The sequence below is a fragment of the Chinchilla lanigera genome, unplaced genomic scaffold (genome assembly GCF_000276665.1).
Source record: "Chinchilla lanigera isolate Chin_1 unplaced genomic scaffold, ChiLan1.0 scaffold00005, whole genome shotgun sequence".
Taxonomy (NCBI): Eukaryota; Metazoa; Chordata; class Mammalia; order Rodentia; family Chinchillidae; genus Chinchilla; species Chinchilla lanigera.
The window spans coordinates 4,708,797-4,736,343 of NW_004955406.1; the positions used below are offsets into that span (position 1 = coordinate 4,708,797).

The window sequence follows — 27,547 nt, forward strand, 5'->3', positions numbered from 1 at the left end:
CCTTCCTGGATCTACAGTTTTGGAGTGCAGTAATTCCCGGTACAAAAAAAAAAAAAAAAAAACCAGAAAATAATTTCAAGAGCCTGAAAAAATTACCAACATGGAACTTGCACATGTTTTTGAACAGATGTGGCAGTTACTCCAAACTGTTCAGATCAACCTTAAGGGCTGGGGATATAGCTCAGTGGCACAAGTGCCTTCCTGGCAAGCACAGGGTCCTGAGTTCAATTCCTGGTACCAAAAAAACCAACAACAGGTCAACCTTAAATGATTGTTATACTTTACTTTGTAACATTAATTAACTCAGCCCAGATTTTGGACTAATTTCTCTGGTGTTATTAGTTGTCATTATCCTTCAGACAAGTTAATTTAATTTGCTTCTGTTTTCACAGATGGGTTATATTAGGTTAAGGGAGGCAATGTGATGGCTTCCTCTTCTAAAATATAGGATACAGGTTTCTCACTGTACAATCAAAATTCAATTACAAAAAAAAAAGGAGGAATCTTTCTCTACAAAATTTACACATGATAGACTCTACTTCTCAATATATACTATTAAATTTTTACAATTTTACAAAAGCTGAAAGTATAGCAGCAAAAAGACAGTTTAATCAGGTAAGGAAAAAAAATCAACTGACCTTGAATTACCAGCATATGAGCAAACCAAGACAACTGCCATGAGGGCTTGGAGGGTACTTCCTTCAAAGGGAGGCCATCAGCTGCCTGTTGCCCTGGGGATGATGACCAGGCTGCCCCTGCGGCCGAGGAGAATGAGGCAGGAGGGTGCCCCCAACTGTGGAGCTGCCAGCCATCAGTGCCCTTGGCATCTGGCAGGTAGGGGAAGGGATAGGAGTAGGGGGTGCATGCCAGGTACATAAATGGACCCAGCAGCTCGTCCCAGCAGCCATCTGCATGGCCCCCGTTATTTGATGGGGCTGAGGCAAGCTCCAGTTGGAGTTTCCCAGAAAGGGCCAACCTTCCAAATTTTTCTGATAAGAGATCTCCGCTAATTAAGGAACAAAGAATCTGACTAGTCTATTTATAATTATAAATTTTTAAAATTGTAATAGAGTTACTATAATTCAATTTGGTCAAAAACATATTTGAGTGCACTCTGATTTTGTAAAGATGCTTATTCTGTGTATTTGATATTTGTTTATTTGTATGTCATTCTGTGGTTCCTCTTTTTATTTGAGCTCAACAATTTTTCTTTTATCAGTTGTTCATAATACAACCTGGGTTATACACTTAAAAGCATGCTTTCTCCTGAGTTACCAGCTGATCTAAGTAATATCAAAATTAGTTTTCTCACAGCTCATAAAAAAAAATTTAAGATCATTAATGAAAATTTGCTTAGGGTGGGGAGAGATTATTGGACAGGACTCCAATTGGTGAATAGAGGGGTGTCCAACCTTTGTTCATTAGTGAGGAGTCCCCAGTAATCTCTATAGTCTCTTTGGAGACACCCCCAGTAATTTGGTCATTGGTGAAAAGATAAAGTTTTTCAGAAAAAAATTACAGTAAGGTTTTCTCATAAAAGATGCTCTTAGTACAAAACTAAATTAAGAAACAAAGGTTTTCACAGATATATGGCAATTCATTAGTGTTAATCTCATGGTGTATTAAATGTATTCATGATTCCGGATGTACAGGTCTTCCAAAATATAAAACAAGGATTGCTTAGTGATAAGACTTTTCTTTCAGATTCAGACCTCTACCTTTAACAAAAACTAATGATGTACATTCCACTAAAGGACAGCTATTAGGTAAAAGTTTCTTATGTATTACATAGAGATGATTGGTTATAAGGGCAATGTTATGTCAAAATGAACAATTAGGTATGTTACAAAATGTCATCATGATTGTCATGCTGCAATGTTATGTATGGTTTTGATTTCTAAATTTCTGTGTAAAAATATGTAACTGTTGTCTGTTAACATTCTGTAAGTCTTTAAATATTAGGATATCCATGGTTGTTAGAAAAATAATGGTTCCATTTTATGTTCTAAGGTGTTTGATATTCAGATAAGATAGTAATATTAAGCTTACTGCCTCCATTGCAATGTAATGTCATTAATCTTTTCTTCTGGATGTTTAACAACAACTATTTAACAACTTCTGGATGTTTAACAACTGGTATTGCATGTGGTTCCAAGGTGATTCCTCAGGAGACTAAACTGACCTTGATAGCGAAAAGTGATTAATACAAGTCTCACCTTAACTTGGTCTTAAACATCCAGCAAAAAAGTGTAACCACAAGATGTATGAAACACAATGTCATAGCAATATGTTAGCTGCAAAAGGTTCAAATCACCAACAACTTCTGACAATTGCCAGCTAGACTGGTAACAGTGGTAAACTGACCACTATTACAGATATTTGCACTGTATTCTCCAAACACAGCTTTCCCAGCTTCAACTAAACACCTATCACTTACAAACAGAGGAGAGAGAAAGGTTGGGTAGGGCTGGAGCTGGAAATTGGTTATATGTGTGGAGACAAGGCCATAGTACATAAAGCAGTCTACCTCAGTCTTGAGAAAAGTATCCTGCATGGACAATTCAGTCATTAGTCACTAAGCAACCTTGTGTCTCATGATACTAATTTTACAAGTGTATCAATAAACAGCCCTACTGTTGTTGTGGAGGTCCTCTTGCTCATCAGGTAAGAGGCCTCCACCTGACCCAGATCTTGTCTCTTGTCTATCTTTTCCTCATTCTCTCCTCATTCCTTCCCATGGTACACCAAGAGACCAAGGAGTCCCTACGCTTTGCAGGCAGGGTGCTAGGCTTGGGCCACCTGCCTTCACTTTGCATGACTCTCACCCTGCTCTGTATGCCTGGGCAGCAGAGGCTGTGCTGTCCGGATCTGCAGAAAGATCAAGTCAGGAGTGGAGGGGTGGAGGAGGAGGCTGGAAATTAGAATGCCCCAGGTGTACTTCCCCCACATTGAGGCATTTCATTTGTTTTCATTTATTACATTCCTAGGGGAATATAGTTCTAGGGTTTTCCCTTCTACATGCTTTTCTCTTCCTTTCGATCCATGATGCCAATGGAGGTCATCAGCACAGGGAGACCAAGCTGATGAACAAGGCAGATTATTGGGCCATTTTTCTAGATCTCTGTGTTCCACATCCAATCTGGGGCCCATTATTCCATGTTGTGTAACCTGCCTGTGAGGTAGTAAGTTTTCCAGCTCTGAGTTCACTGATGACTTCAAATGCCTTTGAACATTTTAATATGTTTAAGCTTAAATGCATACATTCCTATTCCCTGCTGGTTTTTTTTTTTTTTTCTTTTTTTGGTACAAGAAATCGAATTCAGGACCTCACACTTGCCAGGCAGGCACTGCATTACTGAGCTATATATATACCTGGCTCTCTGTTGATTCTGAAATATCCAATTTATAACAAGGCACACTTACAAGCACTCGTGTGCTAGAGCCAGCCCGCTCAGACTTGGAAGAGCTGGTTGGGCCTATTATTCCCAAATTCAGCTTCAGGGACATCACCATTGGCAGCTTAAAATCGTCGATGATGACAGTGTTATTTACATGGTTAATGTTTGCAGTTGCTACACTTACCAATGCAACATTGCTGAAAATCTGACAAAACCAGTTGTTTCCTGTGGTTTAGATTCTAACTGTCCTCCAAAGGCTCACGTATTGAAGGCTTCATCTCAGCTGATGGCACTGTCAGCAGGTGGTGGGATTTAAGAGATGGGGTCTATGGGGAGGATGTTAGGTCAATGGGGCATCTTGAAAGGGACATTGGGAGCCTGCTCCTACCTCTGTCTCTGCTTCACAGCCACCATGAGGTGAGCAGTTTTTCCCTGTCATGTGCTCCCTACTATGAGATTCTGCCTGGGAACAGGGCCAAGGAATCATGGACTGAATCTTCTGAAACCGTGAACCAAAACAAACCTTTCGTTTGTTGATTTTCTGATTTTATCACAGTGACAGAAAACTAATGCACCATCCAAAGCACCTGAATCACTACTCACCAATTTAGTAAGTCAGAACTCTTAGCAGGAAACTGATTCCCCTAAGCAGCAAAATACTGTTCATAAGCAAAATCTTTCAGAGCTTTTGAATAAAAAATACAGGGGAAATTAAATACAAATTAAAGTGACAAATCTAATGAATTAGATTCTCTAATATACCAGGGCCTCTAAAATGTTTAAACATCTCAGATGACAAAACATACACACATTATTATAATAAAAATGTCACCGAAGTATTATTAGTTTTATTTTCATCCATTTCTTTATTAGTATATGTTTGCAATACACAATGATTACATCCATTTTAGAGAATTGGTACATATATATCATATCTTGATCATTTTTGATCCCCTTTCCCCCTTTCCCTTTCCTTGAGTTTGTTTCTTTTTTTCTCCCCCCCCCCTTTTTTTTTTTTTGAGACAGGATCTTGCTATATAGTTTAGGCTGGCCTTGAGGTTACTATATAGTCCACACTGGCCTCGAACTCATGGCCATCCTTCTGCTTTACCTTCCCAAGTGCTGGAATTACAAGCGTGTGCCACCACACCTGCCCCCTTTGGTTTCTTATAGTCATTTATTCAACTAAGAGAACAAACTTCCTGCCTCAGTTTGGTTGAGTTTGTGACCAGAGGCCCCAGGCAGGGACCTAGAACCTGAGCATTATATTCCAAGTTGATTCCTCCCAAGTCACAGGTTAGCAAAAATTCCTTTCTTAAAGTACTAGCTGCACTTCTAAAATCCGTATCTTCTCTACAATGTTCTTGCACAATTTTTAATTACCTAACTTAAATTGAAATTCATATTCTTGTCAACCTCCCTATGCCCTGGGTTTGATCCAAGTTTTAAAATTACCTTGAGGGGAAGGAGTTCTTTAAGAAACTGACCTCAAAATTAAAATACAAAATGACATACAAGACCTTCAAAGACACTTTGAAGCTTAAGGCATATTAACATTACAGCAAATCTGCTTCGCTGACCCTGCCCATCTACAGCAATTAAATCTTCATTGGCTGATTTATGCTAGAAAGATTGTGCAACCTCTTTATGTTATCTGTGCTGACTCACTACTTTGAAATTCATTTCCTGAAACCATAATGAAGAGCCTGGGCCAACAAAAACAGACTTCTAATCTCCCTCCGGTCTACTGCACAGGAGTCTTCAAAGCTGTGTGTGCTGCAAGTTGAATGAACAAATAATGCCTGAAAATGTTTGGAGGAAGGGCCAGGTGGGACCAGGCCAGACTGAAGTCAAGCTCCTCATTCCAAGCAGTGCTGGCAGAGAAGGAGAAAACAAGAACAAAGCTCAGAGCAGCCACACGGGACGGCAGATTTGAAATAAAGAGTGGATAGAGTGGATTGGGTGGCCGGGAGCTGACGAATGAACAATGGTAAAGCCAGGGCATGCATGGACACTTACACACAGTGTGTCCTAGTTACTTTCTCATTGGTGAGACACATACCCAACACCCACAACTGTAAAAGGTTTATTTTGGCTCACAGCTTGTAAAGGTTTCGGTTCATAATCATCTGGCTCCAAGGCAGGGTGACGTGGCAAAGGGACATTGCAGGGGAGAAACAGCTCATGGCAGGGCCGGCAGGAAGCAGGGAAAAATCAAGGGAGGGGCAGGGAGGAATCAAGGGAGGAGCAGAGAGATGGATCCTTCCAGGCCACACTCCCCATGACCTCCTTCTCTAACTGGGCTTCCCTTTCAACATCACAGTTAGCTATAAACTCATCAGTGGACTACTCCATAGATGAGCATCAGCCGTCTGCATCCCAAAGCCCCACAATGAGTGCATGAGGCTTTGGGGGACATCTAAATACAAACCATAAAATAGTATGCTCAAAATACACAGTACGTGTTTACATAAAAAATTACTATTTTTTAATAGTAAAAGACATTGCCATTATTCCCCTTCAAATAGTCATTTTGGAAACTATTCAAAGTTTATAAATATATCTCACTTCGGACACACACTTAATCCTATTATTATTACCACTTTCTGCAACAGTTCTGCAAGTCCTCTTTTGTGAGTGGTTTACAAGGTGTAATAAAAAATATGGTGAAAGCTGTGCTGAGTGCCATCTAAGAGAAATGCAGGTTCAAAAGCATTGTGCCGTGTCCTGGTCCACCTTATTCATGGGATCTCACACCGTGTGACTTCTGGCTCTTTCCCAAAGTCAAAATGACCATGAAAGTGAAATGTTTACAGGGCGTGGTGGTGCACGCCTGTAATCCCAGCACTCGGGAGGCTGAGGCAGGCGGATCATTGTGAGTTCGAGACCAGCCTGGGCTACAAAGTGAGTTCAAGTCCAGCCTGAACTGCATAGTGAGACCCTGTCTCAAAAGGAAAAAAAGGGGCTGGGGATTTAGCTCAGCGGCAAAGCGCCTGCCTGGCAAGCGCAAGGTCGTGAGTTCGGTTCCTGGTACCGGAGAAAAACCAAAAAAAAGGAACAAAAAAAAACAAAGAAAGTAAAATGTTTTTAACTGACTCAGGACATTGGGGCAGCCACAAAAGCACAATCAAAGACACTCAGGAAAGAGGACTTCAGAACTGCTTCAGCATGTGGCAAAAAAAAAAAAAAAAAAGGATGTGTTCAATGTGTGCAAAGTGAGTGAGAGGATTTTGAGGGGGACTCATGACAATGAGTCTTTTATGGTAATACATTTTTAAAGATTTAACCACTCGCTGTGTTTTTGGGTCCCGCCGCATACAAGTGTGCAGCTGCGCACATCCTTTGCATCCTTTGTGACTGAGAATCTGGCTATAGTGCAGCCCTGAAGGTGCCAGAGTTGCGCCCAAAGAAGTAGGCCTCTTGGTAACCCTTGTGCATTATCTGGAGAGCTTTCTTAAAAACAAAAGACCATGACAAATGCCCTGTCCTTGGCAAGAGCCCTGCCTTGGTTTCTGTGGCCCGCTTAGCAGGGTTGGGTAGCCTACTGCACTGTGGTAGGTCTGTCATGTTTGGCAAAGAACTGATTTCTGTGGCCTTGTGAAGTGCTCTCTTCAACGCTAGCCTTCTTTCCTCTATCACTAGTTCCTGGAAAGAAATTATGACTTTTGTATTCCTAAAATGTACTTCTGAAGATGTTTTAAAAGCTATACTCCTGGTGGGCATGGTGGCCCAAACCTGTAATCCCAGCATTCAGGAGACTGAGACAGGAGGATCTCCTTGAGGCCAGCCCAACCTGCATAGTGGACCCAGTCTCTAAATAAATAAATAAGCTATAATCCTATCCTGAGAAAATAGATATATTAATAAAATACTTCTCTATGTAAAATATGAAGTTTTTTTTTTTTTTTTTTTTGATGTTTTCGATCTGTTATTTCGCTCAGGCTGGCCTCAAACTCCTCATCTCAGGTGATATTCCCACCTAGGCCTCACAAGTAGTTGGGACTTGCAGGTGTGTGCCACCACACCTGGGCTGAGATTTTAATAAATTTATTAAAACTAGCTATCGTTCACTGAGAAGCTACAGTGAACCCCGTAGATTAAAAGATCAAGATGTAATCTGTATATGCACCAATGAATATATTTAATAGATATTGTAAACATATAGTAATAAAAAGGAGGGGAAAGAATAATGTAAAAAAAATTAGAACTCCTCTCTATGAGGGCAAGTATTGTTTGTCCTGAGTCTGCACAACAGCACCAGGCACGGAATAGGTCCACAAGAATTAAGCACGTGTGATAAATTGCTGGCCAGCAGAATGCATAGATACCTGCGTTAATCTCGGTTCCCTCTACTACCTACCATATATGCAAACATACAACTTCAGGACATGAAGAAACTGGTATTAAGAAAGGTTGAATCATTTATCTGAGGACACCTGACTCTGATTCCAGAATTACTTCTGTTACCCAGGGTTCTCTGAGGGAATAAAGCTGACAAGCCGGGTCAGAACATTCCATCACCATGGTGACCTCCCTGGGGCATATCCACGCTGTGGACTTCCCACAGGCTTCGGGTAGCTGTGTGTGAAAGGTGAGCCATAATAATGTTCCTGCAGGAAAATTAACACATTTTCTCAGTATAGACAACCAATTCTCATATTTAGTTACATTCTATAAAATCACCACAAACACTGAATTAACGAACACTCGATTGTTGTTTCTTGGGAGGTTAGGTTGTTTCCATGGGGGGTTAGACCCCCAGATAGCTGTGGGGGAAGGGTGATGAGTAAAGACAGACAAATTTCAAGGTACAAGGGGACAGGGAGGAACCTGCCTTTGGTGGACAGCCTCTGGTCACAAAATTTTTGTGAACCATTATGTAATTTTACTTGACATATGCTTCTGGGGTGCTGTTTTGTTTTGTTTTGTTTTGAGAAGAGGTCTCACTATACTTCCCAGGCTAGCCCAAAATTCCTAGGCTCAAGAGCTCTTCTTGCCTCAGCCTCCTGAGTATCTGGGCTAACAGGTATGCACCACCATGCCTGGCTTATGTTTCTGTTTAAACACACCTCATTTAGTCTATGTTGTTGATTCATTAACTGTTGACTGAGTTCATTGTGGCATCTTCCGCCACAATGAACAATATAGTAGCACAATAGCGCAGACCCACACAGAGCTTATGTAACATGTATTTCTCCCAGGCACATCACATTCTTCTTGTGCTCCTGAGCACTTGAGAGCCTTTCAGCACTAACCTTTGGGGCCACTTTAACAGCACAATCCACCCCAAAACCCCACAAAAATGTGAAAAATATAGCACTAAATAGACCATGAAAGGATACCTGTGTTGAGAGCTGGAACAGGAAGGCAGAGGATATTTTATGGACCTGGGCTGGGAACGAGGGCATCACACCTGCTGCTTTAGACATGGCCTCAAATAGCGGAAGATGCCACAAATATTAATTCCATGTAACAACTTTTAGTAAGTGTTTATGTTAGTTGCTTTCCTACTGCTGGGACAGAATTATTGGGGAGCTGATCAGAGCCCCAGATAGCCGTGGGGGAAGGGTGGCGAGTAAAGACAGACAAATTTCAAGGTACAAGGGGACCGAGAGGAACCTGCCTTTGGTGGACAGGGACGCCACTCTGCGATTGACCCACTTTTATTAGCAATCAAGGCGCACAGGGGAGCAGGTAGTCTTTTCATGGAACAGCGACTGTAGTGAATGGAACTAGTTAATGGAGAACAAATCCTTGTCCCTACCAATATGCCCATATTCTTTAGATTACCCTCAGCAGATGTTACCTTGCCCCAGGACTGTGTGGTTGGGAGCTTCCTCTGAGCCGCCAGGAAGCATGGCCTTCCACATACTTCTCTGTTCCTAAAGTGAGGTCACACCAGCCTCCAGACCATGGGACCCCAGTCACATAGCCTGGTCCCCAGCACAGGGAGATATTATTTCATATCGCCTGGTCCTCAGCACAAAGTACCTGTAACTTAAGGGAGGAGAGGTTTATTTTGGCTGAGAGTTTCAGTCCATGCTCGGCTGGCTCCAAGGCAGAACAAGATGGCGGAGGGGCCCGGAGGAGGAAAAGGTGCTCAACCCATAGCAGAGAAGAGAGAAGGGAGGAGCCAGGCTCAAGTATACAGCTCACGTGCTGGGCCCGCCCCCAGTGGGCCGCCTCCTGCTAATGCACATGAGGGGAGGAGTCCCCTGGCAAGTGTAGTGCCCTATGATCCAATCACCTTCCACACACAAAGGATTTGGGGGGACGTTTTAGATCCAAGGCAGAGTGATGGGTAAGCTCGCAAATACGTATATACACGCTTACTATTTCCAGCTTCCTTTCCACAGCCATGGGTTATGCACATAATTTATGTCCATGTGGGAGACTGGAAAGCAGGGTGAAGCCACTGGAAACTGACCTGTTCCAGGGTCACACCAGGGCCAGCTTCCTGGGCTGCAGCCTGTGTAGGCACACAGGGCCCCATGGACAGAGGGCCTACACTGAATGTAGCTCTGCTAGCACCTTCTGGAAATCTTCAGTTTCTTTTTCTTTCTTTCTTTCTGTTTGTTCTGTTCGGTGTTTTTTTTTTGTTTTTTTTTGGTTTGTTTTGTTGAGTTTTTTTGAGGCAGGATCTCTCTACATAGTTCAGGCTGGCCTTGAACTCACTATGTAGCCCAGGCTGGCCTCAAATTTGTGACAATCCTCCTAGGCCTCTCAGCCTCCCAAATGCTGGGAATACAGGCATGCACCCCTATGCCTGGCTGGAAGGCTTCACTGTTTTCTAACAAAGGTCTATCATTTCATTTTCACGGGGGCCCACAAATTATGCCACCACATCTGATCACACAGCAAGTGGGCAGATTAGTAACTTGGGAGACAAAATAACTATCAACTTGAACAAATTCTTTTTTCAAAAGGCCTAAATAATATAAAATGACCCCTCGTTGAGGTTGAAGGTAGTAAGCTCTTGTATATACCACCATCTAGCCATAGACACTATGAATTGGACATCATTTCCACTGAACAGAAAAAGAAACTGAGGCCCAAAGGAGGTAGGTAATTCAAACAAAGTGGGACAGTAGGTAGCATCACTAGTGGTTAAACCAAATGACTCCAAAATCCATTCTTTTCCGCTGGATCCTATGGCTGAGCAATTTTACTGGGCTCCAGTTTTCAAGTTATTTGTAGTATTGCTATGGCAAACAGAAACACCGAAACACCACCTAAGATTTGGAGGCAGATTTATTTTACATCAGTGGCACTGATTGGGATCCTTCCCAAGATATCAGTCCCCAATCTCTGGTGGTCTAGGGCTTTTATATCACGCACAAGCAGGACTGAGGTGAGACAGAACAGCCTGGCAGTTCTGATTAGCTAGCAAGGTGAGATCAAGGGTTACAAGGCTAGATTAATGATCATCAGTTACAATCAGACATCCTGCATGCTTGGTTACCCTCTCATGGTTACAGGGGTCAAGACTGTAATTACAGAGCCATGAAGCAGTTACAGAGCTAAGCAGCTTCAAAAGAACAAAGATTTTTAAAAGGAAAAATTTTTCTGGTACAGTTTTTCCCTTTCAGTTTGAGTCTGAATATCCTGATCTTCTCAGTGAAGTTTTAATTAGGACATTTCGGCTTCTTTTGCAGTAGATCTATAAAATTGTTGCTTTTTTCCCCTCCAGTACTGAGAATGGACCCCAGGGCCTCATGTATGCTAGGCAAGCTCTCTACCACACAGCTCCATCTGCAAGTCTTACTAAATTGCCCAGGGTGGACTGCACCTTGTGATTCTCCTGCCTCAGCCTCCTGAGTAGACAGGATTAGAGGCATGTGCCACCACACCCAGATAAAATGGACTTTTAGCAGAATATAAGTGAGCTCAAAAATACATGAATGATAATTACCATGCATTCTTTTTCCTTCTCTTTAGTCATATCCCTGCTTGTTTTTCATTCATAGACTCTCCAGAGCAGATAGTGATAATATTAAAGTTTAATTTCTAATGAATTGGTATTTTTAGTAAAAGAAAGTTTAAATTAATGACAAAAATGACAACTGTGGATTTGGTCCATCCATATTATTCTTGATTTCATTATACCAGATCATTAATTGGTGATTGGAGCAATGAGTTTTATTGAAACCAACATAGTTCTTTAGAGCTGATTGAGCACTTGAAACATTTTGTCATCTTTGATGTAAACTTGTTAGATCCGGTGTTAAAAGTATTTCCATTTTCTGTGATTGACAGCTAAAGATGTCTGATTAAATCACGTGAGGACCAAGTTGGTCTTTTCAGCTGGCTTGTAGTTTACCTTTTATATTTATGCACAAACATGAATGGATTTATATCTTTAAGAAAGTTTGTCGGGGCTGGGGATTTAGCTCAGCGGCAAAGCGCCTGCCTGGCAAGCGCAAGGTCGTGAGTTCGGTTCCTGGTACCGGAGAAAAGCCAAAAAAAAAAAAAAAAAAAAAAAGAAAGTTTGTCAGCTGCTACTTATTGGGTTCCACCATTATACTGGGTTCCGACTCTAAAAGTTACTGGGAAAGCTATGGCTCTGAGCTCAAAGACTTCCCAAGGGAGATAAAAATATAAACCTGAAAAGGTGCACCTGGAAAGAGATGGAAAATTAAACCGTGGTTCTGTTTTTAAAAAGTTTTTTTCTTCTCATTGCTTATGTTATTTTCCAAATTTCTCTTAATATGTTCAAATTCCCAGGAACAAAATGAATATAGGAGAGTCAGTTCTGCTTGAACCACTAAATTAGGGAAAAATAGTTTTTCTTGTTTCTCCTGGTCCCAAACTAACCTTGGGAGCTGAGCCAAGGTCAACCCACAGGCAGGATGTGTGCCCAGCTGAGATACGAGATAAGGGCATGGCAAAAACTGGCTGGGGAAGTGGGCGTGACCTATTAAGTATAAGATTCCAAACATGTCTGCAAAACCTTTCCCAAAGCCCTGCACGTGGACTTCTCCAGAGAATTCAAGCAGGTTTTGAATAGGATGGCCTAGACCTGACATCAGCCTGTGGAATAGGATCCCAGCACGGCCTCGCAGGACCCGGATGTAGAAGCTCTCATGGGTTTCCTGGAGATTTGACAGCATAAAAGGACACATCCACACCATGCCGGCTTAGGCTATCATAACTTCCTGTGAGAGCCCACACGGTGTTTCCCAGACGCAGTGTGTACTTTCATCTTTGCTCTCAACCTCTTTTTCTGTTTACTCGGTCCAACCTCACTCTGCAGAGCCTGTTTCTCTCCCACTCTTTATTTCGTTCTTTCTTTTTTTTGTCTATTTGAGACAGGGTCTCACTGTGCAGTTCAGAATGGCCTTGAGCTCACTTTGTAGCCCAGGCTGGCCTCGAACTCGCACCAATCCTCCTGCCTCAGCCTCCCGAGGGCTAGCATTACAGGCGTGCGCTACTATCCCCGGTTTATTTTTGGCTTCTTGAATAAACTTTGCCACTACTTTTTGCTAGATTTGTTGAATTCTTTGTTCAAAGTGAGAAGAACCTGGAATCCAACTCCAGAAGGAGAAGCAAGCGATCCAGAACCCAGCAACAGTTAGTGAGCCAGTTTTTAGAAAAGAGCTATTCAGTAACAGCTGCATCCCAGCCGGAAGTGGAGCAGGAGAACCTGTGTGATTCTTAAGCACTTCAGATGTGGCAAAGACATATTCATGGCCCTAACAAGCGAAAAATCTTCCTAAAACACCTATCACTTACATGTCTTTAAATTTGTTCTGTTCCGGCCAATGAATTTTTCTGTACTTTCTTACAATGAAATCCCTTTATATACTTACTGGGAAAGAAACTTCCAAAATGTGAATGTTGGTTGCCGCTGTGTCAAGTGTGATTTTAATTTCTCTATCTTAGTCTTTTTGATGTTTTCTTAATTTTCTACAATGAATATGAATTTTTTTTATAGTAAGAAGGAACAAGAAATGTTCCTATAAGCAAGAATCAATGCATACTATTTCAGAAACAAAATATATTCTCTGCTATAGCCTATGAACTTACTTCTCACTGAAGAAAATCTGAAAAAGAATTTAGGAGGCAATAATAAAAATTAGGATGAGGTGTGTCTTATCAATGACGCATAAGAAACCACCTGGACACATAGGCGTTATGTGAGCAAAGGCTGAATTTATTCTGTCTGGGTGCAGACAGGCTGAGATTATGAATGATTTCAGCCAGAGGAGAAGTTAAACTTTTATAGGATTTGGGGATGGGATTATAATCCCAAGGAATCTGTGTGGGCTGTTTGGGGTCACAGTCCCCAGGACAGTCAGTGCAGGTGTGTAGCTAATACTGGATTTGCCAGTGCTGGGGAGAGCGTATGTTCTGTCCTAAATTTTCTTTATGGTCTCTCTCCAGTCCGACATGACATGTCCATCTATTTGTTGTTATACACAGAGAGGGGCAGGAAAGCGGGCAATGTTTCTCGTGGCTGCTTCCTATGGGATAAATGGGGCAGCATGCGCAGTCTAATTAGGAGAGAAACTTTGGGGAAGGAGGTTCTATTGAGGAGTGCTTAGAGCTAGCATCTCTCAATTTTGTTCCCTTGAACACGATCCTATAAAAGCTGTGAGAAATAGAGACTGTCAGGAGAGGCTGTGGGGTGCAAACTTGGAGCATGGTGAAAGGAAGAAGAGGGCTAACCTGGCCAAGGGACATAGAGAAGGGGAGGGAAAGCGCCTAACTAGGGAAAAATAAGCATGAGCCTGGGAAATGATTCCATCCCTGAGGCAAAGACAATTGATTTGGAAAATGGGATGGACTTATCCTCTACGGTAAGAGTTACCTGGAATTTGGCATCCAAGATGGTTCCGGGGGGCCTCCGAGACCCCTGGGCAATGTCAGTCTTCATTGGCCAGGCCAAGAATGTTCTGGGAAGGAGCCAGCTGGGGGCCCCGGGGGCAAGTTCCAGGGTTGGATGCCGCCATGTGGTAGTCAACTTCCCTTGCTGGGACCCTGCGTGAATGGCATGGCTTTGAAGGAATCCTGAGCTTCAGGCATTCCTCGGCCCAATGACTGAGTTGGTGGCACTTGAAGCATGGCTCTGGAGAGGTGCCCTTGGGCAAGGAGACCTTAGAAGTATTTTTAGCCACTGGCTGGGGATTTAGTCCAGCCTGAGAGCTTCTTACAGTGGAGGCTAACACTTGCAGCTCAGAAATACACTGCTTTTGAGCACTTTCATCTCTTACTAAAAAACCTTAAAGGTCAAGTTGATTAGCTCCTGCTGTGAGGTTTGAGGGCCAGCTTCCCGTTTCTGTAGTTTTTTACGATGTCTGGTGCTGATTGGGTAATAAAATGCACATTTAGGATAAGATATTCCTTGCGCTGTTCTAGGTCTAATGCTGTGAATTGCTTGAGGGCAGCAGCCAGGCAAGCAATAAACTGGGCTGGATTTTCATCCCTGTTCTGAGTGGTTTCTTTGAGCTTCTCAAAATTAACTGCCTTATGGGCTGCCCCGTGAAGTCCCTCTACTAGGTAGGAGACCATGCAATCTCGGTCAACTATATCCTGGGCTCCTGGCTAAAGTTCCAGTTTGTGTCCTCCAGGGGAACAACCTCAGGGCCTCTTGGGAAGGTCAGAATGAAGGCATTTGCATTTGTCCCCATAAGACTGGGCCAGGGAGATTACCTGTTCCCCTTTAAGTAGGGAAAGAATGGAGTTAAGGATAACATTTCAATCTGCCCAGGAGAGATTATAGGACTGGGCCAAGTACTGGAATTGTTGTGTATCTTGGGTAGGATTGGAGGAGAAGGAGCCCAGATGCTGACCAGTCTGGGAGAGGTCTGTCAGGGAGAAAGGGACATAAACTTGGCCTATGCCCTCAGCTGTCACACCTGGCAGGACAAAAGGAAAGTGGCACCAAGGTCTGAGGCAGACGTCTCATCTCCAGTTGTGACCAGGGCCACAGCGGAGCATGGGTGAGTGACCAAGGCGATCGTCACTACAGCTGATCAGCCTCCCAGGGAGTGTCCACGATCAGTGCTGGCTTTAACAGGCGTGGAAAGTAGGGTGGGCCTCACTCTGTCCCAGTGGGCAGAAGGGTAGAAAGGCAGGAGAGGGGCGGGGAGAACACCTCACCCAATCTGAAGCACTCTGGAGTGACGGAAGCTGCCGGAGCACTGGAGCAATGTCTCGGGGCCGACGTCACTGGGTGGTCTTGGTGACAGAAAGGCCGGAGATGTGGTATGAGACCCCCCCAAGAAGGGAGTGGCCTATCAGGGTTTCAGCATGAATATGTTATACACAAGAAACCACCCGGACACATAGGCTTTATGTGAGCAAAGGCTGGATTTATTGTTTGGGTGCAGGCTGGCTAAGATTGTGAGCGATTTCAGCAGCTGGCCAGAGAAGAAGTTAAGTCTTTGTACAGTTTTGGGATGGGATTATATTTGTTTGTTTGTTTGTTTTTGTTTTTCTTCCAGTACCAGGAATCGCACTCATGACCTTGCGCTTGCCAGGCAGGCGCTTTGCCACTGAGCTAAATCCCCAGCAGGATGGGATTATAAACTCAAGGAATCTGAGTGCATTGTTTGGGGTCAAAGTTCCCAGGATGGTCGGTGCAAGTGTGTAGGTAATACTGGATTTTCTGACATTGGCAAGATTATATGTCATGTCCTAAATTTTCTTTATGGCCATCTGTTCTGTTTGCTGAGGGCAGCATGGCCCTTTAGTGGTTTTCTGTTGTTTGTGGAGGGTCTGTCTTGCCGAGAGGGTCTGTCTTGGGTCAGACATGACATTGTGGAGTGGAGGCCCTGCTGGTAGGGAGGTGGGATTATTTTGCAGATGGAGAAAGAGGATCTGGTTAACATCATAGTGAATACTAGCTTCTAATACATAGTATTTTTATTTGTTTTCAGGGCAGCAAGAAGTAGCATAATGGCAACTACAAACATATCCAGTGAAAAAATTAAAAAACTTGGAGGAAGAAGGCAGGGTCTCCTGAAGGAGATAAATGAAAAACGTGAATCCAACTGCTTAGTAGAAAGAAGCAATCAAGTCAGCTTACTGAGGGTTCAAAAGAGGCATTTCACTGGCACCTATCAGTCCTTTGCCTGCACCCAGTTTAAAGAGCCTGTTCCTGACAGTGGCCGGAGTTCTTGGGTCCAACTCAGTCTCCTTGTTCATAAGGAGAGAAAGCATTTTCCACCAAAAAGTAAGACCTCTTAGTAGGATTCCTACTCAACCTATAGAAGGGATTTGTAAGAAAATTTAGGAAGAATTTCCTAAGAGATTCCTAGGGATGATCCTGGAGTAGTTGGAATCTGGAAGCTGGGCATGGTGGCACACACCTATAATCCTACCACTCAGGAGGCTGAGACAGGAGGAACTATTGAGTTTGTGGCCACCATGGGCCATAAAGTGAGTTCAAGCCCAGCCTGAACTGTACAGTAAGACCTTGTCTCAAACATCTAACAAACCAACAAAAAAGGCAATCCACCTGTAGGCAAAATCTCAGGAAAATGGTTGCTCTAGACACCACTATAGATTAGATTCATTTTCTTTTTCCTAAAGAATCCCAGGCCCCGGCTGCAGGTTGGTTCATTTAATAGGCTCTCATTTCGGGCCTACAATCTACATCCTTAGCAGACCAAGGTGATTCTGATGATTGCCCAAGGACCCACCTTTTGAGAAAGAGCTGTCAGGCAATTATTGTAGATGCAGAAACTACAGAGACCGCCCATCTTGCCAATTTCTGCTGCCTCGGGAAACATGTCTGTGCACAGCTGAAGTAAAGTGGAGATGACAAATAGAAAGCCCCAAGAAGCAATGATAAAAAAGTGCAGGGAAGCTGGGTGGAGGGCAGTGATGTGGGGTGGTGGTATTTTTCAGGAAGGAGGAGAGGAACTGGTAAGTTCCAGTTATTTTGATATTGTTATAAATATTGATTGTGTGGGGCTGGGGGTGTAGCTCAGCAGCACAGAGTCTGCCTGGCAAGCGCGAGGTCATGAGTTTGATTCCCAGTACCGGAAATAAATGAATAAATAAATAAATACTGATTGTGGATACTTGTTTCTTGGTCAAGGCAGGCAACTGATAATACATTTATCTGAAAACAGTATGTGTAGCCGTGTGTTGTAGGGCACACCAGTAATCCCAGGAGGGATGACCAGTAGTCAGGAGGATGAGGCAGGAGGATTGCCACAAACTCAGGGTCCAGAGTGAGCTCAAGGACTCCCTGGAGCCCTGTCTCAAAAAACAAAACTGTTATGGTTTGTGTCTGGATGTCCCCCCAAAGCCTCATGCAGTCATGGGGTGGGTTTCTACAGTTTATGATATATCCATAGTCTAAAGCTGGGATTATGGGTGTGAGTGCTACACCTGCCTAGGGTGGGTGGTTTGCATACAATATAAGGAAGGGAAAGAAGCTTGCTCCCCCACCCGACTCTTTCCTTTTTGCTCTTGTTGCTTCTGCCTATGAACTGTTCCCCTCTGCCATGCGCTACTCTGCCTTGGAACCAACCTGCCTTGAAACCTCCAAAAACTGTGAGCTAAATAAACCTTTCCTTCTTTAATTCTGGGCGTCAGGAATTTTGTCTCAGCAACCAGAGAAAAGTAACCAAGACAAAAACAAAAGTATGTACATGTATATTCAATACAACAAATGCATTAGCAATTTATTCAGAAACAAAAAATGGCCCACGTTAGAGAGTGAACTTTTTTTATGTGTCTGTGACTCTGAATCTGGCCAATGCTCTTAGTGGTGTGGGGTGGTGACGAGGTATGACCTGAGAAGCCAAAATGCTCCAAATGTGTAACCTTAAAATGTGTTTTATGGTTAATCTGTATCAATTATCTGTTAAACTAAATAATAATAATAATTCTAAAAAGAAGAATGCCTTTCATGTTCCTAATTCTAGGAGGAAAAAAAACTCATAATCTTTTATTCTGGGGGAATTATTTGGAACTTGAGTAAAATCTTCATTGGTATGTTGGTTCTCCTGAATTTGATGGTGGAGGGAAATCTTCCTCCTAGGACCAACATGGTATCCGCCTTCACAGGAAGATACATAATGGTCTGCAGTACATAGTCTGACACATGTTATCCCATAACCAACATTTTTGGTATCAAGGTTATCAGCCAACAGGATGAGGATTGTAAAACAAACTTTTCAATACTTTAGAAAAACTCTTTGCACCTTCTAAGATTTATAACAACTCAAGTTTATGATGACAAAATACACAATAAGCATAGGCCTGATTTAAATGTTTTAGTAAGTGGTATGTAAATAATCTAGTTGTATCAGTGTGTGGCTTGGGGATCCTTGGGCATTCAAATTTTTCAGGTGCATGAGGTTGAAGCTACTTTCACAATGATACTGAGATACTGTTTTTTCCACTCCCCTGCTTGCCTGAGAGTAACAGTGTGTGAGGATATCATTACTCTGACCACTAGAAGAATGTGGGATGAACTTGAGCCTTAAAAACTTCTCAGTTTTAGGGGTTGGTGGGATGTAGCGTGGTACTAGGGCACTTGCCTAGCACATGTGAAGCTCTGAGTTCCATCCTTTCCTGTTTTAATTTCTAATATGGTAAATATTAGAAGTATTGAACAAAAGCTTGATAAGAGTCCTCAGTGATAATGAGAAGCATAACGGATCCTAAAACCAGAAAGTTTGAGAGTTGCTGATTTAAAGAAAATATAATCATTGCCTCAGCACTGTGTATTCTCAAAAGCCTGTTAAAAATTGCCCGGATTTGTCTCAATTTTTATTTGAAACTTGTAGCACTCAGTTTCAACCCTAATTCTCATCAAGAATAAAGAAGAGATATTGAGATTTTCTTTCCCTATTGCCACCAAGTGGAAAGTACCTAAGCACAGAGAAGGGCAGTGGTTTTTGTTCTGCTTTTTTTCAGAGCCTACTTTATTCTGAATTATGAATAATGTTAAGGTTTGAGAAGGTCAACAGTAACATATTCTGTTCCTATCCTGAGTTTAGAACAACCGAGAGACAGGTTGAGGTAAAAGTGTTGGCTTCCATGACTGAACAAACAAAGCTTCACAGGAATTGACTAATGACCAACTCATGCCTAGAAAGAATTTGCCCCATCTCAAATTCAAATTTCAGACCAGCTATGAGACTTTGAGAGATAAAGCACACCTTCCAGGTGACCAGCAGATGCAGAGAGGGCTCTTACTTGTAAAATTTGATGAACTTACTAGATGGATGGACTCCCAACAATTTGTCTTAAATGATAACCATCATTCAGTATGCAATAGCCCCCTCTAGAGAAGATGACCCTCCACTGTCCTTTGTTGAAGAACACCAAAGCTCAATACTGGTCCTCTTGCTCTTTGGATGATCTTGACATAGACAGTTTTTGGGACGTAACCTTTTAGAGCACTAACAATATGATTCCTACTCTACTCCATTTCTACTGTGGCCCTGGCCTCTTCCAATTTCCAAACAGGCAGACTGGACATGTACAACAGACTGTCCCTTCCACCCGAGGTCATCTGCAGTTTACCAGTGATGAAACAGTTCTTGTTCCTCACCCTGTCTCAGTTACTTTTCTCACTGCTGAGACAAAATACCCAACACCCAGAGTTAAAGGAGGAAAGGTTTATTTGGCTCACAGTTTGTAGAGGTTTCAGTCCATCATCGGCTGGCTCCAAGGCAAGGTGGCATGGCAGAGGAATGGTTCATGGCAGCCAGGAGGTAGCAAAGCAAGCAAGGGAGGGGAGACAAGCCCCTTTCTGTCTCTTATGTTGTATCCAGGCTAGCAGGGTTAGAGTAGTGCAAAACCTATAATGCACTGATCCAGCAATCACCCATCCTTCAGCCCAGCACCCTTCATCCTAGAATTGCACCATGAATCAATCACACCCTCTAGATTCAGTCTAGAAAAACCCCCTCTATAAAAAACCCCATCTAAAACGGCATGAGGTTTTGGGGGGACATCCAGGCACAAGCCAAAATACTCCCCAACACACACATCACCACTAAACCTCATCTGTCTCATCTCAGAAAATGGCAAAAGACCTAGAAGAACCTCTGAGACCACTCCTTCCCTCACATCCCTCGTCCAGCCAGTCAGCAAGCCCTGTCAGCTCTGCCTCCAAAATCAGTCCTGAATATCACCACGGCACCACCCCAATGCCACAACGATTCTCTCTCCAGAGGTATAGCAGGAGCCTCCTGACTGTCCCCAGCTTCCCCTGCACTCACTACCCAACAGCCTGAGTGGCCTTGTAAAAGCATGCATTAGACAGCTCAACTATGGGTTCACACCACAACTTGGATAAAATCCCCACTCCTGACCTGTGTTTCATGGTCCACCTGTGTGAGGAGGAAGCAACCTCATGTATTCTTTTTGTCTTTTTGAGACAGGATGTAGCTATGCAGTTCAGGCTGGCCTTGAGCTCACTTTGTAGCCCAGGCTGGTCTTGAATTTGCAACCACCCTCCTGCCTCAGCCTCCTGAGTCCTGGGATTGCAGGCATGCACTACCACGCCCGGCTCCCTCATGTATTCTTTATGAAGTCGTTCAATGTTATTCATGAGTGCCTTCTTTATGTCTGGCAGCATTCTATATGCTTACCAACATAAGAATTCATAAAATCCCTGTCTCAGAAAGTTTAGATTTTATTGGGTAGATCAAGATAAACAATTTTTTAAAATAGATACCCATGTCAGATAGTGATGAGTGGTTATGTGCTATGGGGAAACAGAAGCAGAGGCAGAAGCTTAGGGAATGTTACATGAAGATGCACTGCTGCCCAAAGAACTAGATAGATAAGGGTTATTTTAATATTTTAATTTTTTTTTTTTGGTACTGGGAATCAAACTCAGGCCCTTGCACTGGCCAAGCAAGGCACTGTGTTGCTGAGCTATATCCCCAGCCCTAGATAAGCGTTAGTACCCAAAGCATAGGAAGCAATGGTCTAAACTGGTAAGGAGATGTGTTGAGCTTAACATGAGCTTCTCACATAATACATTCTCCAGCAGGCAGCTCAAATGTGTCATCTCCTGCAACAAATTATTTATTCATCCATCCATCCATTTATTCAATAAGCACCGGGTGTTCAGTGCCAGGCACTGGGGAGGATAATGTGAATAAGCAATCATGGGTCAGCTTTCTGTTACCGTAACAAATAGCTGAGATAATCAACTTATAAAGAGAAAAGGTTACTTTGGCTCATGGTATTAGTGCTGGAAAGCTAACCCAGGGCCTTGCACGTGCTAAGCAAGGGCTCTATCATGGAGCTATATCCCCAATGTGAAAGTGAGACTTAGAAACACCGAATAACTAAAAGTATCAGACTGGTTAATGGCAGTCTGCAATCAGGTGGATGCATTGCTTTTGGGCCTCTGGTAGGGCTGCCAAATGGGAATGCAGGGGAGCATGTGGTGAAGCAAAACTGCTCCCTTCATGGCCAAAGAGCAAAAGAGAAAGGGGTCAGGGTTCCACAGTCTCTGGGGAAGGACACACTTGTAATGACCTAAAGATTTCCGCCTGGGCCCACCCTTCACGGTTCTAGCACCTCTCAGTAGTGCCACTGTGGGGACCGAACCTTTATTTAACACAAGGGCCTCCGGGGAAATTCCCAATCTAAACTACAGCAAGAAGCCCTGAATGTTGAAGGGGAAGGGGGCTGCGGATTTGCTAAGAGCACTTGGCACTCTGGTGGCTCCCCTTTGCTTCTCTCTATAGTGATGTGAAGAGCAGGGACAGAATTTTCTTGGCCAGAGATCTCCAAGCTCTCTGAGTCTTCCACGAGGAGATCTGGAGGCCAAAGGAGGTGGTGTTGCTTAAGAACAGAAGACTCAGGTCCAAGTTCTGCCTCTGCCATTAACTAATCTCATGTACTTATCATTTAGTATCTCTAAACCTCAGTTCCAGAGGGTGGAGGCCCATGGTAGAGCACTTTCTCAGCAAGCTTGAGGCTCTGGGTTAGATCTTTAGCACTGCAAACAAAACACTCTATGCTCAACCTTAGTTTTTGTACCTATAAAATAGTATTCCTCCCATTATCCTCCATGTTATTTTGGAAACTATGAAATACATTATATGTTGTGTAACACATACTTTTATTTTTATTTTTCAGATAATGCTATCTTTGGATAAAGTGCATCTCCAGAAACAAATACATTCTCTGATCCTTCAATGCCGTGTAATTTAGAAATATTAATTACAAAGGAAGCTAAACAAATTAGTTAAAAAGGCCATAACATGTTTGGTCATATAAAACAAACATCTTCATTCACTGCATTCTGTCTTTTAGACTTCAATATTCTGAGTATTTGGGAGGCTCTGAACCATTAGAGACACTTTCAAAGGTGAATTACCTAAAGTTTCTAGTAATCTCTTCTTTACTAATATAAATGTTGGGGCTGGGGATTTAGCTCAGCAGCACAGCTCCTGCCTGGCAAGCGCAAGATCGTGAGTTCAATTCCTGGTACCGGGGAAAAAAAAAAAAAACTAATATAAATGTTTAAGTATTAGTTTACTTTTTCTTCCTGTGAGTCAGAGGAACATGTTGACTCATCATACCCATCAGATTAAGAGCTAACTGCTCAAAGCTAATACCTCCACTTGTAGTAAGTTAATTACATTAACGTATTTGTCAGATCTATAATTTTGATGATTTAAATATCTGCACACTTGGTAGGCCAAACAAGGTGCCCATAGTTAAAGCTTTTTGTTATATTTCACTGCCCTTCCCTAAAGTTAGTTTAGAATCCTCTCCTGGCCTATTTGGCTATCACCTTGCTCTCATTGCTGCTGCTTCTTCTTTTTTTTTTTTTTTGGTGCTGGGAATCAAACTTAGGACCTTGCGCTTGCCAGGCAGGCGCTGTGCCACTGAGCTATATTCCCAGCCCCTCTCATTGCTTCTTGGATAGCAGACTTTCACATTTCAGCTTGGCTTGGGTTCCTCTGGTAGTTCATCACATGCATATTCTATGGAGTAAGTAAAGTGCTGCCGGGCCTGGGACCCAGTAGCTTCTTGCAATTTGTCTTTAAATCAGTAAAATATTAACGCCTTATTCCAGGCAGAAGGTTTGGAAGGAAGCCCCTGGCACCTCTGCTCCCTAAACAGGCAGAAACATAGGGACCAGGGAGAAATATCTCAGCATGGAAGATGATCTAATGTTGGGCTCAATCCATCTGGATCACAAGCAGTAAGCACCCAGGGAATGTGAGTCGGGTTGCACACAGTGACCTGTGTCATTTCCCTCCTTTTTCTATAAGCCCAGCCTGTTTCCTCCCCGGCACCTCTGGCTTTGTGGGACCACTTGTGGTCTCCAAACTTGTCTTTTTCTCTTCTTCTCCTTTACCTGACTTTGCCCTGGGCAAAGAGAAGCCCCTTCAGGGAAGATGCCTTTGTCCAAGTCCTCCAGCCCCACCACTGCTTGTTTCTGATCTGCCTACTGTATATCCCACAACTGACTCAGACCCAAACCAGAAACTCACAAGTCACAAAACAATATTTAGACTTTGATCCCACCTGCAAAGGCAGGAAGTCCAGCCGCCTTCCCCGGTCAGGAATGTTTGCTATCTGTCAGGGCACAGGTTCCCTCAGTAAACACCGGGTGACCAGCTTTCCTCCTTTTTTGTCTGGCTTCCCGTCAGGCTAATGCTGGCCCTGGAGGCTTCCTGAGGCACCAGGGTCCCCAGGAAAGGCATCGGCTCCCTCTGCCCCCATTGTTGCTGTAGCCACGGCCTGCTCCCCAAGAGATTCCTGCAGGCCCTGGAGCCCTTTCCTGTCACTGTCGTGTGACAAAGGACAGCCTGGCAGTCAGAAGCCAGGCAGCCTCAGTCAGCCCGTGGCCATCTACAGGGAGAGGGGCATAGCTTTTCTCTCTGGTCTTTCCAGAGCACTTTCTCACTGGCAGTTTTTTGTCTGACAAAAATGAAATTGTTTGGCCATTAACTCTGCAGATCACTTCCTTAAAATCTCACTTGCTTCTTTATTCTGTTTATTTTTGTCATTATTTTTGGTAAAAGGCGAAAGATTTACACGCTCTGAAGAGAAGCCAGAGTACTGTCATTATTTTTAGGGTTAGGATGCACACTACCCCCCACGACACACATCTGTCTCAGCCACAGCAGAGAGGATGGGATCATGACTCATCAGTCACGCTGTGAAAATGTGAAAGGAAATCTTTACAAAATTATGCTTGAAAATAACCAAAATATCTTGTCCCCAAATACAAAAGATTGTTGAGCTGAAGAGAATCCAAATGCAGAGGAGCTTTCTGTTCTCGTTTGCCTACCAGGGACACAGATTCACGAAGATAAACCATCTCTCTACCCATCTGTCTTTCCTGCCTAAAGACTAAGATTTTTTTTCAGTGCTGTGGACTGAATCCAGGGCCTTTGCACTGAGCTACATCCCTAAACCCACTTTTTAATTTTGAGACAGGGTTTCACCAAGCTGAAATCAAACTTGCATTCCTCTTGCTTCAGCCTCCCAGAGGGCTGGGATTCCAGGTGTGCACCACCACACCCAGCTTTGGATATGTAGATTCTTTACAGTGCTTGCTTTTTCAGGACAGTCGTACCAGACAAATCTGTGAGCTGACTTTCTTCTCATGAAAATATCTTCCCAGCTTTTCTGCTTCTGAAGCCTGAGAGTGCTTTCTTTTATCATTTCTCTAAAATTTACTCTTTGTTGAAATACTCTTTAAGACGGATCCGAACTCACGGACCCAAGTGAGTTACTTTCCCTATTGCTGAGACAAAATACCAGACACCCAAAGTTAAAGGAGGAGAAGTTTATTTACCTCATAGTTTGTAGAGGTTTCCGTCTATAATCAGCTGGCTCCAAAGGAGGGTGTGCATAGCAGACAGAAAGCACAGAGGAGAAACAGTTCATGGTGGGCAGAAGGTAGCAAAGCAACACGGGGCAACCACAGCTTTTTCTATCTCTTGTATCTTTTCCAGGCTACTCAGGCCAGGTAGCACTCACACCCTTAGTCCTAGTGCCCTTGAGCCTAGCACTGCACCATGAATTGATCCCAGCATCACACACTCTAGATTCAGCCACCTCTGAGAAAGGCCCACCTATGAGCTAATGAGGCTTTGGGAGGACATCTAGACACAGCCATAACAGTGACTTTTCTCCCTTGCAATGATTTTCTCTGACAGTGCGTTTTCACCCGTCCAGCAAATGTCTGGTGACAGCACTGTGTTGATGGGCCATGTGGTGGTGGGGGCGGCACTCCACGTCGGAGAGGGACCTTGGGAAATGGAGTGAACGCAGAGCTCTTAGGAACTGTGGGAACCAGGGAAAAGATTCCCATTTTGTACGAGTTTGTGGAATACCATTTCACAGGCTTGCTCTTCCGTCCGATTCCAAAACTGTGTTTTTTTCTAACCAATTAATTCATGGTTCTTCTTGTGAGACTCCAACAAGAGATCTTTTTAAATGAAAGGACTATTAAGTAGGCAGTGAACTGTGGCTCGTAAAGGACAAAGGCCTGACCACCACTCAAGGCTCCTGGCACAAGAGCATCTCTGGGACTGAGGTGAAGCAAATCCTGGCAAACTCCATGTGCTTCTTTCTTATCCTGACATTTTAAGATCAGAGAATTAGCCTCAAAGAACTACAAAGGGGCAAATGTCACAAAATAAACACAAAAGGTAGGAAGGTCAAAAATAAAATACAAAGGGTAGGAATGAAAGAAGAGTCAGTTGGATTTGGAGATGGTGTTTTGTGGACCAACTGTTTATGGACTAGAGCAACTGAAGAGTTTTCAGTTTCAAGAAACTGAAACCAGCTTTGTTTAATTTAAGCAGAGAGGAATTTACTAAATACAATTTATTACATTTCCAAGAAGGCCAGAAAACCAGGTTTGTCGATTCCAGAGTTAGAAAACAGTGCCCACAGTTGGGCCGCATGGTTGAAGGCCTGGGACACCATGCACTGCTTTGAGAATGGCACTGCCACAGCCTCTGAAAATGGTGCCACCTCCACTCGCCACATTAGCCCGAACCCGCACAGCAGTTTCTTTACATTTTGGGCTTCTCATTCAACCTCTGGAGTGGGGGCTCCTGCGTGGTAGAACATCGGGCATGTACGTGGCACGGCTGTGAAAAAGCTGGGAAAGCAGTTGTTTAGCATTTTCCATTTCCAGAGTGGAAGATGAGCTCTCCCTCAAAGGCAAGGAAATCCTCAAATATAGGGAAGGAGTCCCGAAAAAGTGAGACACGTTTACTGCAGCGTACTCTTTGGCCTGCCCCCCCAAATGATACGCATCCTTTGTGACATAAGTGAGTCTTATTGAAAACCAAACTTAGGGTATTGCAAACCCAGAACTTGGAACTGGGAGGCAGGATTACTGTGAGTTTGAGTTCAGCCTGGAATTCACTGGGTTACATAGTGAATTCAGGCCACCTTGAACTAGTGAGACCCTGTCTCGGAAAGAACAACTGCAAATAAGTTATCTCCCAGTTCAGCAGTTTACTATAGTAAATACTGAGAGCCTTGTATATCACATAAGAGCAAACAGTGTGGAGATTAAGTTGTGCATACAGGTCTCTTTTTGTGTAGTATTTCTGAAGCCCAAGTAATTTAAGTAAATTGTATAAATTCTCAGAGCTAAAACGCAATGCATTCAGGATTATAATCCCCTGACTTGCATCCCAGTCCCCATTTCCAAATACATCTGCCTACATTAGTGGCAAAGTGATAAAGTGAACTTGTAGTTGCATGATAAATAACCAAAGAACTGACATCCATTTTTCCTTCTGACATGAATAATACAATTTCAAACCATTTCCTTTAATAAGGAAGGTCACCATACGTTGTGCAGAGTGGACTGGCTTGTGCCTTTCAGCTGAGGCACGAGACTATATGGAATGATTTCTTTTTCAAGCCAAGAGTTTATTCCTATGGCTCAACATGAGAAAATATCTGAACAGTACATTTATAGACAAAAGGAGAAAATTATGTATCTCAAAAAAAAAGGTGAGAAGTATATAATATCTAATATGTATTCCAAATCACTGAAAGATGAAATACTTGACTTTTTCAACTGTAGTCAGGTTTATTACCTTTAGGCTCTTATTAAAAATATTTGAGAGCAGCCAGATGTGGTGGCACACATCTGTAATCCCAGTACTTGGGAGGCTGAGGCAGGAGGATCGCTGTGAGTTCAAGGCCTACCTGGGCTGCACAGT

At 43.2% G+C, this 27,547-nt stretch overlaps 1 protein-coding gene across 1 annotated transcript in view; it reads left to right on the forward strand.

Annotated features, from left to right (window-relative positions):
- The window catches only part of Spata45 (spermatogenesis associated 45), a 28,449-nt gene extending 5,821 nt beyond the window's left edge, over window positions 1-22,628 (forward strand). The window contains exons 3-5 of the mRNA XM_005374735.2: window positions 7,870-7,989; window positions 16,280-16,575; window positions 22,470-22,628. Of these exons, the coding sequence (XP_005374792.1) occupies window positions 16,299-16,575; window positions 22,470-22,489 (297 nt within the window). The 5' untranslated portion in view covers window positions 7,870-7,989; window positions 16,280-16,298 and the 3' untranslated portion in view covers window positions 22,490-22,628. The remainder of the gene's footprint in view (window positions 1-7,869; window positions 7,990-16,279; window positions 16,576-22,469) is intronic.
- The last annotated feature ends 4,919 nt before the right edge of the window (window positions 22,629-27,547 follow it).